This window comes from Eptesicus fuscus, chromosome 8 (genome assembly GCF_027574615.1).
Source record: "Eptesicus fuscus isolate TK198812 chromosome 8, DD_ASM_mEF_20220401, whole genome shotgun sequence".
In the NCBI taxonomy this organism is placed as follows: domain Eukaryota; kingdom Metazoa; phylum Chordata; class Mammalia; order Chiroptera; family Vespertilionidae; genus Eptesicus; species Eptesicus fuscus.
This window is the reverse complement of record NC_072480.1, coordinates 92,579,209-92,597,913: the sequence shown is the minus strand read 5'-3', so window position 1 is coordinate 92,597,913 and position 18,705 is coordinate 92,579,209. Positions and strand designations below refer to the sequence as shown.

Sequence of the window (18,705 nt, the reverse complement as noted above, 5' to 3'; positions counted from 1 at the left end):
TTTCAATACTTTAAGCAAGACTTAATGTACACTACCCTTATTCTTCATATGAGTCCCCTTGGGGGAAAAAAAATCAAGAGTAGGATAAAAGAAAAGCAGATTTTCTGAGATGTAGGGGGAAAAAATCTTATTTCCAAATTTATACTTTGGGATTTGCCCAAAATTATGATTATAGTAGGCAAAATTGAGGCAGGACTGTATGGATCTTAATAAACAAAAAGTATTTAAATTACAGTATCTCTTTCAACCTGATTCTAAAAGGGAGTTATTTCTTCATGTAGAAATGAGTTAGCTAAATTTATAAAAATACATTTACTTAAAAATTATCTTAAGCATTCTTAAACAATGGATAATACCACTGATGTCTTATATTCCTTATAAGTTAGTTATATTAAATAGAGCCAGGACAATTTAAAAACTACATAGAATTTATACCTTAGTCCAAATAAAAACAAAATGGAAAATTTATAGTGATGGAAATTTGCATCAAGCTTAGGGTTTTAAAAATTAGCAAAATGCCCAGTGGTGTGGCTCAGAATTTGGGTCAACCCATGAACCAAGAGGTCACAGGTTCGATTTTCAGTCAGGGAACATGCCCAGGTTGCAGGCCTGTTTCCCAGTAGGGGAGGGGGTGTAGAAGGCAGCCAATCAATGGTCCTCTCTCATCAATGTTTCTCTCTCTCTCTCTAAAAAAAAAAAAAAAAAAAAAAACTAAAAAAAAATATAGCAGAGTAATAATACTGTCTGTAAAACCAACTTAAACACAGGAATAGGAAGGAAAAATTTTACAGAAAAATTTTGTAATAAACATTTTTAAAATGTATTTTCTAGTTTGGAATAACAATACACATCATTGAGCTATCTCAGTGGGAAAATATACAAGTGAATTTAACCATAGAGATTTTTATTATATGGAGTATGTAAGGTATCCTTACCTAACACAGGATTCTCTCAGCCTTGGCACTATTAACATCTCACTAGATGCTGGAGGCCTCCCTGCCTGTTGTGACAAATAAAGCGTCTACAAACATGGCTAAATGTCTCCTTGGAAGGAAAACTCGACCCCCGCCCCCTTGAGAATCACTACTGTAACATAATTTAAGGTTACTGTTATAGCCTAAGAAGTCTCCACAATCAACAGCTGGTTTCTAGCTTCAAAAATTTCCCAGATTGATAAAAAATTATTTGAGAAAATAGGACAAACAATTTTCAAACAGCCCTAGCCAGTTTGGCTCAGTGGATGGAGCATCGGCCTGCAGATTGAAGGGCCCTGGGTTTGATTCCGGTTAAGGGCACATGCCCGAGTTTCAGGCTCGATCCCTAGTGGGAGGCATGCAGGAGGCAGCCGATCAGTGATTCTCATTATTGATGTGTCTATTTCTTTTTTCTTCTCCCTTCCTCTCTCAAATTAATAAAAATATATACACATAAACAATTTTTTTTCAAACAGTTCAAACTTGAAATTTCTTAGTAAGTAGAAAAAAAATAAAAACAAAATGTTATTAGAGTTGGGAGAGGCCTTAGCGATGATCAAATTAAATGAAGACACAGGCCCTAATACATTTTTTTTAACCAGGTAAAGGAATAACCTAAAAAGTATTAAAATGTCACCCCAAATAAATGCTAGATGGAGAGCTACTTGAATGTAGAATGCCTGAAATGGCAAAAAAAAATCCTAATCAGGTGGTACATATTTATGTCATACAAGTATAAACTCTTACCTGTAATATACTTCCAAGCTGTTTATGAAAGAACTTTACAAACTCTTTGCTCTCATCATTCTCCTGAGTCAGGGTCAACACCATGCGCCTTACTGAAGTCAGAAGCTGAGAAGAGCATACTTCATCCATGTGCTCCTGAGAAAAATCCTAGCTAGTTAGGATATAAATTTACCTATTGTTCAAAAAATAACAATCCACATAATATGAGATTTTATTTTTCTTGCATAGATGCTTTTCAACTTTCAGATATATACATTTGGAATAATTTATTCATAAAAATAACCAACTCCCCAACCCCTCTCTGTACACATCAAGAGGTTTGCAAATTTTGATTTACGATAGCAGATAATAGCCAGTAAAAGAAACTGGCTGATTAAAATCTTCTCATCATTTATTTTTCTGTACTTTAAGCAGAACGACTCGTGCCATAGTTTCCATATGTCTGTCTTCCTGTCTGCAGTTCAGTTCAACTCCTCTTACAACCATCCTCAGGCTTTCTCAATTGGCACTACTGCATCTGCGCACTGTGCTGCTGTCTCTATGCACTAGATGCCAGTAGTACCCTCCACCCTCCCAAGCCCTGATAACTAAAAATGTAATTAGACATTACAAAATGTTTTGAGGGTCAAAATGACCCCCAGTTGAGAACCACTGTCCTAACTTCCTTAACAAGCCACTTTGGCCTTCAAGAGAATTCACCACTGGACCCAGTACACAGTCTCATTTCCTTGCTTGCTTTAGAAGCATGTTCAAACTACCTACAATCCAAATGATGGTTAGCTTTCCATTGTCACTGTCTTACACATTGAAAAGTACAAGTAGATTGTAAGAAATGAGCCCAATTACAACATATTTTATAGTTTGCTGTATCTGAATGAAAAGGAAATTCTGGCTTTTCATTTCTAATTCTTTAAATTTCCATTTAAATTAGAATGTAAAAGAGTGCCATCTCTAGTACAAGTTTTGCCTTCACTTTCCATTTCTCTCTCTTCGCTCTTTCTTTCTTATTGAATTTAGAGAGAGGAATGGAGAGGGAAAGAGAGAGATTTATTTTTCCCTTATTTATGCATTCACTGGTTACTTCTTATATGTACCCTGACCATGACCAGATGTAGAACCCAAACCCTTGGTGTACCGGCTGACACCCAAGCAACTGAGCTGCCCAGCTAGGCCCACTTTCTATTTCTTGCACACTTTTTTCTTTGCCTTGTTCATTGTTATTGAACAAAATTACCAGTACTGCTTACCAATCTCATTCTCTCCCTGTTGGTAGGAATATAAATTGTTAAACCTTTCTGAGGGACAATCTATAGATATAAAAGCCTAAGCAACTATTCGACCAGTAGCTATGATATGCACTGACCACCAGGGGGCAGATGCTCAATGCACAGGCATAGAAACATGGAACAGACTGATGAATCTCAGAGGGAAGGGGGGAGAGGGGAGGGAGGGTGAGAAGAGAGGAGGGTGGCATGAGATTAACCAAAGATCTTATATGCATACTAGAGGTCTGGTGCATAGATTTGTGCACCAGTGGGGTCCCTCAGCCTGGCCTGTGAGGATCGGGTGGAAACCAGCAAGTCCGACATCCCCTGAGGGGTCCCAGATTGTGAGAGGGCGCAGGCCAGGCCGAGGGAGCCCACCAGTGCACGAATCTGTGCACTGGGCCTCTAGTTTAATATAATGCCTCAAAAGTCTTGAAAATATTCATAACCTTAGAATAAGAAATTTTGTATAAGAATTACTTCTCAAGAAATAAAAATGGGATATATATTTAAATTTAGCTAAATAATTTAAGTATTTATAAAAGTAAAAAAAATAAGGATAAATATTTAACAATAAGAACTGATAAAATAACAAAATTCTATTCTATGACTACTTAACCCTCAAAGTAGCAATCAACATAGCTCACTACTGGCAGTCCTATTTGGTAAACTCTAACTTTTCCTTTTTTGCACACCTTCTAGATGTTGAGTCATCTTGTCCTGGGCCCCAGTTCTAGGCCCTTTCTCTTAGCTAGTGCCTGCTTCAGGTAACCATCTACCATTAATAAGACCTGTCAGTTTCCAAAGTGTATTTCAATTGTTTACTTCTCCCCATCTCTAGTACTATACCCTTTGTCTAAGCCACTATTATGTCTCATCTGAGTTCATTGCGCTACTGACTCCTATAATCAATTATCCACAAACAAACCAGACTTTGTTTTTCTCTTGCTTAAAACCCTCCTGAAGTTTCCTCTTTAACTCTGAACAAAGTCCTAACCCCTAATCATGGCCTATAATGTTCTACATAACTGGCCCTTGCCGCCTCTCCAATTTCATCTCTCATAAATTTCCTACAACTACATGGGTCCTCCTCTAGTTCCTTCAACAAGCCAAGCTAGTTCCTATCTTAAGGCCTTTAACTCTGTCTGAAACGAGCTTGGTTTAAGCTGGCTCCTAATTCATATCTTTGCTTAAATGCTCCCTTTCAGAAGCCTTCCCTGACCATCCAGTCTAAAATAGACACTATCATATCATCATATTTTAATTCTCTGCATGGCACATATCACTATCTGATATACTGTATTTTCCGGCGTATAAGCCAACTGGGCGTATAGAAGATTTTCCTGGGTTAAAAAGTCGTCTTATACGCCGGAAAATACAGTACATTTACTTATTTTAAAATAAGTAACATCCTTGCATGTAAGCTCCCACGACAGCAAAGGCTTTGACTTGTTCACTGCCATGTCCACAAAACCTGGTTTAAAGTAGGCACTTATGAATAAATAATGAAAGAATATTGTGTAACCATAGAAATATGCTGTAGAAAGATGTTTATAATGTATGAAGAAAGCAGAATGCACATATATATGTAGAAAATATTACGGAAAGGTTCCCAAAATGTTGATGGGGCTATCTCTTGAGTGACAAAACTATGGGTTATTTTTAGCTTTTGTTTATATGTGTTTTCTGAATTTATTACAATGGAATACTTTGTATGAAGTAAAAAAACCAAAGTTTATTTTTAAAAATTATTGCTTACCTTCAGAAATGGAATGACTTCTTTCATAATTGCTTTGATTTGTCGGTCTAGCTGCTGAGTATCAATTCTAGGACACGGGACGGTAGAAATTTCACTTACAGCTTGTTGTGAACTATGATTTTCAATAACAGGAGTTTCTATTTTTAAAAAGAAAATGATAGCAAAATAAAGTCTGACATTATATGTATTTATGCAAAATTCTAAAGAACATTAAATTATGATTTAATGCTCAATACAAAGAAACATCTATGTAATTTTAGCACCCCTAATAAAAGAAAGTGATTAAAAAACCACTATTATACATCAGATGGGGCATTCAATTTTTATATATGGAACTATTTAAAATGACTTTTCCTGTTAATGAATTCAACAACACACCTTTCAAATTATTACCAGTAGTCATGGCAGCAGCACCATTTTCATCCTCCATAATCCTGCAGGTACATCTCGCATTTGTGTTACTTTCAGCCTCAGTTTTCATACGTTCGTATTCCCTCATTCTGGCTAATGCTTGATCTAAGTGAATCACAGTGTTACCTGCATACGGAACAGAAATATGTCTAGAAGATGTAAAAGAAAATTTTTTCATGTATTCCTCTAAATTTATTAATAAAAAACTAATGTCTGAACATAGGAAAGGAAAACTAGCTTTAACAAGTTATAGGTATGGTACTTTTATTTAATCCTTAAAATAACTATAAAGTGGATGATAGAACCCTCATTTTCAGAGAACTTAAGTAAGCTGCACAAGGTTGCACAGCCAGTTAAATGTTGGAAAAGGAATTTGAACTCAGGTCTCTTAGGTGCTGAAGTCAATGTATTTCAGTACATCACTTTGCTTCACTTAACAGTACAAAAATAAATTCCAAAATGTCATGCAAATTCTGATGCAAAAACCTAAGCTAAAACAATCAATTAAGGTAAGAAAAAGAACTTAGAATGACATTTCCCAATTTTCCTTTGTCTACTTCAGACAAAGCTAGTGGTGAATGATTGTGAGGAAAACTAAAGGGGAATGGGTTGGTCAGAGAGTGATTTTTCTCTATTATGAAATGAATTCAGTACATACTTAATAGGCATTTACTCAGAAGGGAACTGGCCTTAGAGTCGTTGATAATTAGAATAAGGCAAAAGGAAGATTCATTGCTTTGGTACAAGGTAGATAACTAACGACAAGGCAAGGTTTGGCTCTATCCTTTGTAGTAGAAAAATGCCTTTGAAATAATCTAAATCTTGTTCCCAACATATACACAAACACTAGTATACGACATCGGATTACCATATGAACTAGTGCCTAGCTTCTTTTGCTCACTGTTTCTGAAATTAATCGATGCTGTTGTGTTTCAGCATTGGATGCTCAGGTATCTTTTGATAGGCTACAGCCTGGAAAATGAATCAAGTGGTACTCATACATTTTCTTTTCCCTAATCTCCTTCCCAATTTTAGGACTCAGGGTTTATTTTCTCTACCTTTGAGTAATGCAAGCCTCTAAAACTTCTTTCATTATTACACTAAGAAATTTCAATTCTTACCTCAAATTAAGAAGTTAACACTTTTATTAAAAATGTGATTAGATGAGGCATTGCTAACTCTGGATTTTTCCCATTAACTGGAAGACATAAGAGGGTAACCTTTCTCTTAAGGAAAAGGAAATTACATTTTCTAAACTTCTCTTATGCTTGCTAGAAAGTTCTGTATATTTTTCATAAGAACATAATAAGATAAGTAAGACACCCCCGCCTCCCCCATTTTCTTAGTATATGCAGTCAGAATGGTTAGATGATTTGCACAAGGTCAAAGAATTAACAGTCAAAGATTCCTGAATTTAGACTGATGGATAGATTTTTAAGTCCCTATTCTACCAGAACTTGTCCTTCTAGACTATTGCTTCCTTATCAATGCAATTCAAAGACTGTAGTAAAGTCATATTCTAAGATTATAAAAAATTCTGCTTACCCAGATCATCTGTTGCAAAAGGTTCAAAATTTGAAGACACAGACAGGACACTAGCATTATCAGCATCATTTTGTTCACTTATTTTATGTGTTTCTCTCTCAAAGTTCTTCTCATAAGTTTCCTAAGTTACAGTTTTAAGACAAATAAAAATCACTAATACTTCTTTTTAAAAGTTTATAACAAACTATTTGCATAAAACTATATACTTAAAATTATTATATAACCAAAGTTATAAAACATTAGAGAGTCACAGAAAATATTAAAATATTAAGTAACCTTGCAGAACACTTGTCCTTATGTAGATGACAATACACAGAGCAAGCTACAGATTAAATTCTAAGTTGGAAAAGTTAATGTTGCAAATTATTTCCCCACCCTCAAGGAAATTCTCCTACCTCCAAACCCCAACAGTGCCCAGTACCTTAGACTATGATATATAGTTGTTCCATATCAGAAGAAAAACATGACAGCATCATTCATATTTTTTAAATCAACTTTATTAAAATATAATTTATAAATACACCCATTAAGTATACAGTTTGATGAGTTTTAAAAAATATGTGCACCCATGCAACCACCTTCCCTAAAAATAAAGACCATTTCCATTAGCTCAGAAAGGTCCTTTATCTCCACTACACCCTTCTAATATGATTTCTATCAGCACAGGTTATTTTGTTGGCCTAGAACAGTGATGGCGAACCTATGACACCCGTGTCAGCACTGACACACGTAGCCATTTCTGATGACACACGGTCACATGCCGAGAATGAAACATTTGCTGCTCCTGAGGATGAAACATTTGCGACTAGAGTCTTGGAGTTAGTTTTTTCCTCAAAGTGACACACTACCCGAGTTATGCTGTTTTTTGGTGAAGCTTGACACACCAAGCTCAAAAGGTTGCCCATCACTGGCCTAGAACTTCATATAAATGGAACCATTCAGTATGGTACTCTTGAGTGTCTGGCATCTTTTGCTCACTATGTTTCTGAAATTAACCGATGTTGTTTTGTGTTTCTGAAGTTCATTATTTTGATAGCCGAATAGTATCCCATTGTATGGATATACCACAGTTTCTTTATCCATTTATCTGTTGATGTTCCAGTTTGAGGCTATCATGACTAAAGATGCTATGAATAATAGTGTACAAGAATTTTTTTGAACATATACTTTCATTTCTCTTGGGTGAATACCTAGAAGAGAAATTGCTGGGTCACATGCCAAGTTTATGTTTTGATTTTATAAGAGACTGCCAAACTGCTTTCCAAGGTGGCTGTACAATTTTACAATTCCACCAGCAGTTTGAGAGTTTCAACTGCTCCAAGTTCCCACCAACACTTCCTGTTGTTTAATTTCAGCCTTTCTGGTGGGTGTAAGGTAACATCTCATGTGGTTTTAATTTGACACTGGCCATTTACATATCTTCCTTCATGAAGCACCTGTTCAAATCTCTTGCCCGTTTTTTACTGAGTTGATTGCCTTACAATTGACTTATAAAAGATTTTTATAAAACAATCTGAATTTGTCATGTATAGTTATTTGGCAACTACATATACTGAGATTATTTTCTCCTAATTGTAACTTTTCAAAAAACCAGAATTGAATCAAATTTTCTTTCATAGTTAGTGCTTTCTGTCCTAATAATCTTTGCTTATGTCAAAATCATGAAGATTTCCTTGGTTTCTTTTAGAAGTCATAGTTTTAGCTTTTTTTCTGGACTTCAAGAAATTTCACATTAACTTTTGTCTTTAGTATGATTAGGGGGTGGCACGAGTCTCACTTGTATTTTTTTTTTTTTTTAATCCTCACCCAGGGATATGTTTTCACTGATTTTTTAGAGAAAGCGATAGAGAAAAACATGGATGTGAGAAAGGAACAAACATCAATTGGTTGCTTCCCATATGCACACTGACTGGGGGTTGAACCCTCAACCTTTTGATGTACAGGACGATGCTCCAACCAATTGAGCCACCCAGCCAGGTCTCACTTGTATTTTGACTGAAACTCATTTCATAATTATGTTCTTTCCCCTAGCTATTGATCTTTTAAAATTTTCTGATATTAAATGAAAGTTTTAGCCCAATTAAAGAAAATTCAGGTATTGGTGAACACACTTTAGAAAATGAAACCATTCTGTTGCTCGTCAATTAAGACTTGCTGGTGGATGTGCTTTTGCATTTTATAGCACCCAGAGTAGAAGATGCGAAGTGTTTCTTCCTCTGCTTAAACTTCAATTCTTCATTCTCCTTCACTTATAATCCCCAGATGTCCACTTTTCCTTCTCTTTGTCCTGGGCATGAAGACTCTTCTACATACTCTGAAATGTGTGTTAACGCTCCATAAATGAAGCTCAAAGGGCCTTGGTCTAGAAACACGGAGAATGAGGCTCTTTATCTGTCCAATATGGTAACACTACCCATGTAGCCATTCAAATTAAATAAAATTTTAATTTAGTTCCTCAATCCCACTAGCCACATTTCAAGGGTTCAATAGCACATGTCCAATGACTACTGTATTAGACAATGCAGATCTAAAACATTTCCATCGTTATAGAAAGTTCCACTGCACAAAACTGCTCTAGATCAACGGGTATAAACATTGGATGCTGTACTGCTGCTGCTAATTAAATGGCATTAATAAGGGAAGATGTTGACATTAATGCTGAATTTAAGTTTTAGATTAAAAATTAAAGAACTAGTTATTTAAAAGTAATACTAAGAGTACTGGGTGGAGGAGGGTAAAGAGGGAAAGACAGGAGACATCTGTAATACTGTCACCAATTAAAAAAATAAGTAAGCCCAGCTGGTGTGGCTCAGTGGTTAAGCATTGGACAACCTATGATGCAGAAGGTCACGGTTTGATTCCCGGTCCGGGTCATGTCCAGGTTGCAGGCTCAATCCCTAGTATGGGGTGTGCAGGAGGCAGCTGATGAATGATTTTCTCTCATCATTGATGTTTCTTTTGTTGTCGGTGTTAATCCTCACCTGAGGCTATATTTCCATTGATTTTTTTTTTTTCAGAGAGAGGAAGAAAGAGTGAAAGACAGAGAGAAACATCAATGTATCAATGTGAGAGAAACACATCAATTGGTTGCCTCCTGCAAGCACCCCAACCAGGGACCAGGCTAGGGAGGAGCCTATAACCAAGATACGTGCCCTTGACTGGAATTGAACCCGGATCCTCTGGTCTGCAGGCCGACCCTCTATCCACTGAGCCAAACCAGCTAGGGCTCATCATTGATGTTTCTATCTCTTTCTCTCCCTTCCTCTCTGAACTCAATCAATAAAAATATATTTAAAAAATAAAATTTTTTTTTTACATTTAAAAAAATTTATTAATACTAACTATGATTATTTATGCCAAAACCCTACAATTATGGATTGAATCTTTGTGAGTCCCCTATTCACCCAAATTCATATGTTAAATCCCTAACTCCCAATGTGATAGCATTAGGAGGTAATCAGGTTTAAGTGAGGTAATGAGGGTGGAGCCCCATGAAGGCATTAGTGTCCTTAGGAAAATAGGAAGCGACACCAGGTCTTCCTCTCACTGCCACTGTAAGCACACGGGGAGAAAGTGGCCATCTGCAAGCCAAGGAGAGGGTCCTCAACAAGAAGCAAAATCTGCTGACACCAAGATCGTAAACTGCTTAGCCTCCAGAACCATGAGAAATAAATGTTTAAATGTCTACAGTATTTTGTTTACCAGCCCAAGCTGACTAAAGCACCTACTTATTAAGCTGTACAGTACTTTTAAATTTCATTTACCGGTAACTTTAAAACCTTGTCAGGTTAATATTAATAAATTGTAACTCAATTTTCAAAATTTGCTATTGACCAATGTGCTTAAATCTTTTAAAATAACTTAAAATGCCCTAGCTGGTTTGGCTCAGTGATAGAGCGCTGGCCTGTGGACTAAAGGGTCCCAGGTTCAATTCCAGTCAAGGGCACATGCCTGGATCTCGGGCTTGATCCCCAGTAGGGGGCGTGCAGGAGGCAGCCAATCAATGATTCTCTCTCATCATTGATGTTTCTATCTCTCCCTGAAATCAATAAAAATATATTTAAAAGTAAATAAATAATAAAATAAAGTAATGCTACCTATAAAATTTGAATAAAAAGGGAAGCACTGGAGTTAAGGATATAAAATTACTAAAAAAATATTTAGAAAAAACACTTCATGCTCTCAGTAAAGTTATTTCAATGTCTAATAAACTTTAATGTAACCCAAGTAGCAATTCCTTACATTAACTTATACTTGATATTGTAAAGTCAATTAAAACCATGTAGTTTTTAGACACAGGCTTACCTTCATAGTAGTATAGGCATTGGAGCCTAGTAGAGAAAGGTTTTAAGCAAAAAAAAAAACCAAAAAAAACACAAATGACATAGGAAAGTATTGTTTTAAACATGAGTATAAATTAAAGAGCAAAACTCCAGAAAAAAGTCTTTGATATTGTAAAAAAATTACGATATGTGAAGAGACAAGACAATCTTCTGGGAAAAACACTACTTCAGAAAAAAAATATGTTAACATTATCCACAACGGGCAGAAACAGTAATATGCTTTCAACTCTCCCAATAGCAGATATATGCTAATCAGTTATGGTTCTCTTATTCATCGATATCCAGGTGCTAGAGATGGCATAAAAAGAGCCTATTTGCTATTCCAAAACTACATGTAATCTTTTATGACAGAATCAGGGTCTGAACCTTTAAACAGGTGATTTCCAAATACTTCACATGTTATCTATCTCCTCAGTATCCTAGTCGTTTGCCATTTGGTCATTTAATACCACCTTCCTAGCACAACCATAGGTCCTGTATGCTTTATAGGTGCTTATTTGGAGACCATAGTTTATTGACAATATATCATTTTCCTCATCACTCTTTTCCATTTCCTTCCTACTTAAAGTTTCCTTCATCAACTTTAATACATTAAATTACATTTTTGTCCTGAATGGCTTTTTGTCTAGGCTTCTCTTTTAGCCCAAAGACCTGCTTTATCTTATATTTATTTATTGAAAGGTTCTGACTGAACACAACAAATTTTACTAAATGTTATGAGTTAACTTCTGTGATGAGCAAGAGAGATAAAACACAACTATTTTAGACTATATAATTGATCATTTATAATGTATTTTGATTGAGTTTTTTAAAGCTGAAAACCAAATATTAACACTCACCATTTATAACAATTTAACATTTATTTAATACATACTGAAATTATGTATAGATTTCATTAATCATTATCAGCTTACATCATCTGTAGTAGCAAGGCTTTCACTGGGAGTAAGTTCTGAGTTTGATGCTATCCAAGTACCAGAATTCACTGACTTTATATTTTTCACATCTTTTTCATGGTTCTCAGAAATATGTGTGGATACTATGTCCTAAATGAGAAAATAAAATATTTGTGTTAAAACATAAATGTCCAACCAAAATTTAAAAGCAAAACCAGACAGAAGAACAAATTCAATATTCCTCACCTTATAGGTTAACTATGAGGAAAAAATAATACTGAAAAGTTGCTCAGAAAAAGATTTTATCTAAAAGCTATTTTAGCTATACAAGAACTTTTAAATAAAAGGCAAGAAGGCACATAGAATACAATCAAAAGACATAACAAGTACATACTTCAGACAAGACAGCAATACCAGATAGGGTAGGAAAAAGAATGGTAAGTACCAGCTACCTGCAATGCATATAAAGCCCTCTGTCTTAAGTAGTCTGTATTGAGTAGCTGAAGCTCATGGAAGAGTTCAATAAGAAAATGTGGACGAGATTCATTTTGAGAAATTAATGTAGCTACTTCAGAATAAATAGTATCCCTCAAAGCTTCGAACATGGAAAAATCACTCCCAGTTTCTGGAAGATATAAAATATCAGAAAGTTAACACTGATACATTCCTGACAATTCTATTAACTTGTATCATTACTCTCAGCCTTAAGTTACTTAAAAATCATAGCATACTTAATTCTATTTCAGGGCTTTTAAAGTAGAAAGAGAAATCTTAAAAATACCAAGATAAAAATAATCATGAAAATATCAAGATATATACTGTACACTAAAGAAATACGTAAATGTATAAATAATATTATCTAATATTACTTGGACCACAATTATTTCTCAATAAAAAAAATCTGGAAATGTTATACACTCCATAGGACTAATCAGTGGAAATCTTTCAACATCTGGATGAAATCGGCTAAGGCAAATAATTTAATTTTCTTCCTAATATGAACTTGTTACAAAAAAGGAAATTTCTTCAATACTGAGAATAAATGCTACTAATGAGAGTTACTATTTTAAGCTCTATCTAGTTATCTACAAATTGCCAAATCTTAACTATGACACTATAGTATAAAAACTGAATTTGCAACTATAACAAACATAATAGGCCAATTTTTCTACAGTATGACATACTGGCATACTTACTAACATACTCAGTATAAGTTGGAGCTGCCATGGAGATTTTCAGTTTCACAGAACCAGGTAGCACTCTATTAATTTAGCAAAAATTCTGCCATGTGTATTTATTGATAACACAGAATATCACCCTTAATGATGTAGTCATACCTCTACTTTTAAGAATACAAATTAGGAACTGTTTCCATTTTTATTTCTCTGTGAAAAAAAAATTATCTCCAAGTGGTTCTTCTATCAAATTCTGTAAACATTCTAGAGCAATAGTAGAACCACATGTAGTAAAGTATTTAAAATTCCAAAAATCAGTAATAAATTCCTAACAAAGAAAATTTAAAATGCTGTTTTAATATATTATGTTTTCAGATAAATATGCAAAGATCATAAAGATTTAATTCACTTTTTGCAAAAGAGGAATAAGAAAATGCAAAGCCAATGGAGTTTAATAAAATTTTGCCCAGCCAGTGTGGTTCAGAGGTTGAGAGTTGACCCAGAAATCAAGAGTTCATTGTTTTGATTCCCAGTCAGGCACATGCTCCAGGAGGCAGCCAATCGATATTTCTCTCATCGATGTTTCTATCTCTCTATCCTTTCTCCCTTCCTCTCTCTCTAAAAATCAATAAAGGAAAACAACAACAACAACAAAAACTTTACACTAATGTCCTAAATAAACAAACATGTTCAGGTCTCAATTTCCACAAGTAAAATATAATAAAAATAATAAATATACAACTTCCCTATCTTGCCTCAGACATTTATGAATATAAAATAATAAGATATATTAAAGTTCTATTAGTATTATAAAGCTAGAGGCCGGGAGCAAGAAATTCATGCACGGTGGAGGGGGTTCCCCTCAGCCCAGTCTGCACCCTCTCCAATCCAGGACATCCTTCTCACAATCCTGGACTGCTGGCTCCTAATCGCTCACCTGCCTGTCTGCCTGGTCACCCCTAACTGCCCCCGCTTCCGGCCTGATCGCCCCTCAGTACTCCCCACTGCTGGCCAGGTTACCCCCAACTGTCCCCTCCCTGCTGGCCTGGTTGCTCCTAACTGCTGCCCCCCCCCCCGGCCTAGTCTCCCCTCACTGCCCCCCCCCCTGCCAGCCTGGTTGCCCCTCACGGCCCTCACCCCCCGCCAACCTGGTTGCCCCACGCAGCCTGATGTTCAGTCATTTGGTTGTCCCTCACTAAACCCCCTGCCGGCCTAGTCGCCCCATGCAGCCTGCTTGCTCAGTCGTTTGGTTGTCCCTCACTAACCCCCCTGCTGGCCTGGTCGTAGGCAGCCATCTTGTGAGGGCATGAGGGTCAATTTGCATATTACGTATTTATTATATAAGACTAGAGGCCTGGTGCATGAATTCATGCATGGGTGGAGTCTGGCTGGCCAGCACCCTGATGGGGGCCGGGCAGCAGGGGGGAGGGGACACGGGAGGTTGGTCGGCTGGCCCTGCCCTGATGGGGTAGGGGGCTCTGATTGGGGCTGGGCCGGCTGGGGGAGAGAGGCGGCGGGCAGTTGGGGGGGCTGATCAGGGCCCCCATCAGGCTGGTTGGCCGCCACAGTGCATGTCATAGCAACCAGTCATTCTGGTTGTTCTGCCATTCTGGTCGCTTGGCTTTTATATATATAGATGTCCAAGTGTGATATATCACTACAAAAATAATCTTATAAGCAAGAACCCAAACTCTCTCTGTAAGAAATCTCAACTTATAGGAAAAACCCAGATAAGATATATGCAAACTTTCTATATATATGTTTGACACAGTTAACTTAGAAAATGTGTTATCTCAAAGATAAGAATAAGCATATTTAATATTTTTCATCCCTCTGTATGGTAAAATTTTCACTAAATTATATCATTAAAGATCAAATTATTCCCAAATAATTGAATTATGTCAAACACATGCTTTTTCATACCTCCCCTTCCTGGCAAGAGAGGGGTGGAAAGTTTTTGCCAGGTTCTCCTCCTGGACTAAAAATCATTGATCTCAGTCAGGTATCTCTGATTCCATCTTGTTTTTGTTTTTTGTTTTTTCTCTCTTGGGGTTACAGGGATGGGTTAAAAAGGTGAAGATGTTACCAGACAGGGAACCTACTAGTAGTCCTAAGTGGGACTGCCTCAGGCCAGCCCACTGGTATGTGGGTTCTTGACTTTGTGCAGGAAAAACTTCACAAGTCCAGATGACTATGGGGATACATTTATTAAAGCTGGGGATAGTGAAATAAGGAAGGGCATGGCATAGAAGCAGCAACAAGAGAGCCCAGGCTAGGTTGCTTTAGCTCACTAGTAAGTCAGAGAAAGGGGGACCTTGGAGCAGGTTCGGGTGGTTAACCTGGGGAGAGCTATGCCTTCCCATTGCTCCCTTGGTTGCAAGTCTCATGGGGTTCCTTAGAGGTCAGGGGATGCATGTCTGTGGGAGAGGATCTATCCTCTTTTTACCCTCTCTATTTTCATTGTTCTTTTCCTTAGCAAGTGCCACTGATATAATTCAACTTTGTGCCAGGTCCTTGTTTTTCTTCCTTAGATTCCCCTAAGGATTCATAATAGGCTTTTATTTTTTATTCATGTGCAGTACAGGAGGCACTGAAAAATATTTTAATTCTACTAGAGGCCCAGTGCACGAAATTCATGCACTGGGGGTGGGTGTCTCTCAGCCCAGCCTGCGCCCTGTTGCAGTCCGGGAGCCCTCGAGGGATGTCTGACTGATGGTTGGCAGTCAGACATCCTTAGCACTGCTGCGGAGGCAGGAGAGGTTCCCGCCACCGCCGCCATCATGGCTGAGCTGCTCTTCCCCTGTGGGAGTGCACTGACCACCAGGGGGCCAGCTCCTGCATTGAGTATCTGCCCCCTAGTGGTCAGTGCACATCATAGCGAGGGGTTGAGCAGCCTTAGCATATCATTAGCATATTACGCTTTGATTGGTTCAATGGACTGGACACTTAGCATATTATGCTTTTATTATATAGGAAATCACAACCATACTTAATGAAAATGCATAATTTAAGACAAAACCAGCATTTTGGAATCTGTAATTTTCCATGATCTTTATCACTAGAGGCCCAGTGCACAAATTTGTGCACCAGTAGGGTCCCTCGGCCTGGCCTGCGGGATCGGGCCGAAACCGGCTCACCGACATCCCCCGAGGAGTCCCGGGTTGCGAGAAGGCACAGGCCAGGCCGAGGGACCCCCACCAGTGCACAATCAGGGCTGGGGAGGGACATAGGAGGTTGGCCAGCTAGGGAGGGACTGCGGGAGGGCACCAGGGTGTGTCTGACCCATCTCACTCAGTCACAATTGGCTGGACCCCAGCAGCAAGCTAACCTACGGGTCGGAGCGTCTGTCCCCTGGTGGTCAGTGCATGTCATAGCGAGCGGTTGAACGGCCTGAGCATATCATTAGCATATTACGCTTTGATTGGCTGAATGGCCGACCGGTTGACCGGACACTTAGCATATTAGGCTTTTATTATATAGGATGGTCTCTGCATGTCACAGTTGTTTTTGTTTAGTGATTTATTTTCTATAGATGATGACTGGTAATGAAAAATAAGCAACTACAAGGCATACACAATACTTAACACCGAAAATCAAGAGGTAGGAATAAAATATCTGTACTTATGTTTGAAAAAATTATTAATGCTCTTAAGCATTTAAGACATACTAAATTAACTTTACTAAACATGAAATTATAAAAACACTTTCTGTTACCCATATGGATGTGTTGGTTATATTACATACACTAACAGAAAATGAAAACCAAAAAGCAGCCAATTTTACCAAGTAAAGAATTACAAATGAAAGGCTTTGGAATGTTATGAGTATGAACTTTCTTTGACTTTTACAAGCCAAATAACATATGCACTAAGCTAAATCTAAAAAATATCAGAACAATGAAAAAAAAAAAAAACCTAAGGATTTTTAGAACCAATAGCAAAAAATTAACATAGAGTGGACACCAAAACTAAACATACTGTTACCTGGCGCTTCATTGCATGCATTTCTGTTAGACTGCTGTAGTATTCTCCTAGCATGTGCTGTAGGAAAGGGCAGACATAGGATGAACATAAAATGTGTATGATAGGGTCTATAATATAAACAAGTGAATAAAGAAGTTAAATAAGCAAATTCCTTTAAAGCTGTTTGCCTGAACTGAAATGTTATCATTTGTGCTCTATTTAAAAATAATCTCATCAGAGAAAATATAAAACGACTTGCCATAAACTTCTATTAAAGTGCCTGATAGTGATCATAATAAATTCTATCATTCACTTAGAAGTATACGCATCCAGGTGAACCTTTCACATCTCCTTAGGGAGAGGAGGACTGTATACTTTAATACCAGCAGTCATATATGTTACTCTCTAATAATCATATAACAAAAACTGTTACATGCTATTAAGAATTTTAGGGTGATGGTTAATACTAAAAAGTGTTTTTAGAAAGCATGTAAATACACACAAAGGTATATTTACACTATTCAAACATTTTTCAATTCACTAAAATTCAATCATTTTCTTTTAATAAGTGACAGTAAGATCTGACCAACAATCAATTTATGTAACTGATATCCTTTCAATTTAGTACCTTTCAATTTAGTACCTTTCCCTAACCTCCATCCAAACGTTTACTTTTGAAGACATTACTATTTGATAAAGATAATGAAAGGAGATGAAAATTATAAAATTTTGCTAAAATTTCAGGGTCAGGACAATAAAATTGATATTTCTGCCAAAAAGAGATTTAACAGACCAGGATGAAAACTTCAGCTCTACCATTTCTAAGCAATATGACCTTAAGGAAGTCATTAAAAAAAAAAAAAAAAAAAGTGCCAAAACCGGTTTGGCTCAGTGGATAGAGCGTCGGCCTGCAGACTGAAGGGTCCCAGGTTCGATTCTGGTCAAGCGCATGTACCTTGGTTGCGGGCACATCCCCAGTGGGGGGTGTACAGGAGGCAGCTAATCGATGTTTCTAACTCTCTATCCCTCTCCCTGCCTCTCTGTAAAAATTCAATAAAATATAAAAAAATAAATAAATAAAGTGATATTTCTTTTGTGATTACAAAAGTAAAAAATACTATAAAATTTTAGAAAATATAGTAAAGTTTAAAGATGATAAAACCACTATTCACATTTTGATACATTTTCTTTTGTGCTTTTGCATTCAGATTTTTGTTTAAACATAGTTGAATAAAAACAAAACATAGTTGAAATTGTACAGTTCAAACAACAATAAATCTCAATTTATTTTTTCCCATTTGTTTCCTTAGGATGTGGATGCCTACAGTAGAATTACTGAGTTAAGGGCATGACTTTTTTTGATAAAAAACTGCGCCAGTTTATATTACTGGCCCTTTTTTGAGTGTTGTAAAAAAGTCAGATACCCTCTCTGACCATGTATACTCATCTACAAATGGAAATAAAAACAATTCACAGGATTATGAAGCTCAAATGAGATGAGTAATTTGTTAAATTTGTAAACAATGAAGCATAATACAAATGGTAACTGCAATTATCATTTTCACTAAGGATCTTATTGGCAACTGAAAACGGACAGTCAATATTTACTACCTCCCTTCCTCTCCACA

The 18,705-nt window shown here is 36.8% G+C and overlaps 1 protein-coding gene across 6 annotated transcripts in view; it reads right to left on the bottom strand.

Annotated features, from left to right (window-relative positions):
- PCM1 (pericentriolar material 1) overlaps nt 1-18,705 on the bottom strand; it is an 85,989-nt gene that overhangs the window by 10,500 nt on the left and 56,784 nt on the right. For all 6 annotated transcript variants that reach the window (XM_028152625.2, XM_028152623.2, XM_054720105.1 and 3 more), the window contains 7 exons: nt 17,099-17,155; nt 12,393-12,565; nt 11,959-12,090; nt 6,702-6,822; nt 5,124-5,282; nt 4,746-4,882; nt 1,722-1,856 (listed from right to left, as the gene is read on the bottom strand). In XM_028152625.2, coding sequence (XP_028008426.2) covers nt 1,722-1,856; nt 4,746-4,882; nt 5,124-5,282; nt 6,702-6,822; nt 11,959-12,090; nt 12,393-12,565; nt 17,099-17,155 — 914 coding nt within the window. The remainder of the gene's footprint in view (nt 1-1,721; nt 1,857-4,745; nt 4,883-5,123; nt 5,283-6,701; nt 6,823-11,958; nt 12,091-12,392; nt 12,566-17,098; nt 17,156-18,705) is intronic.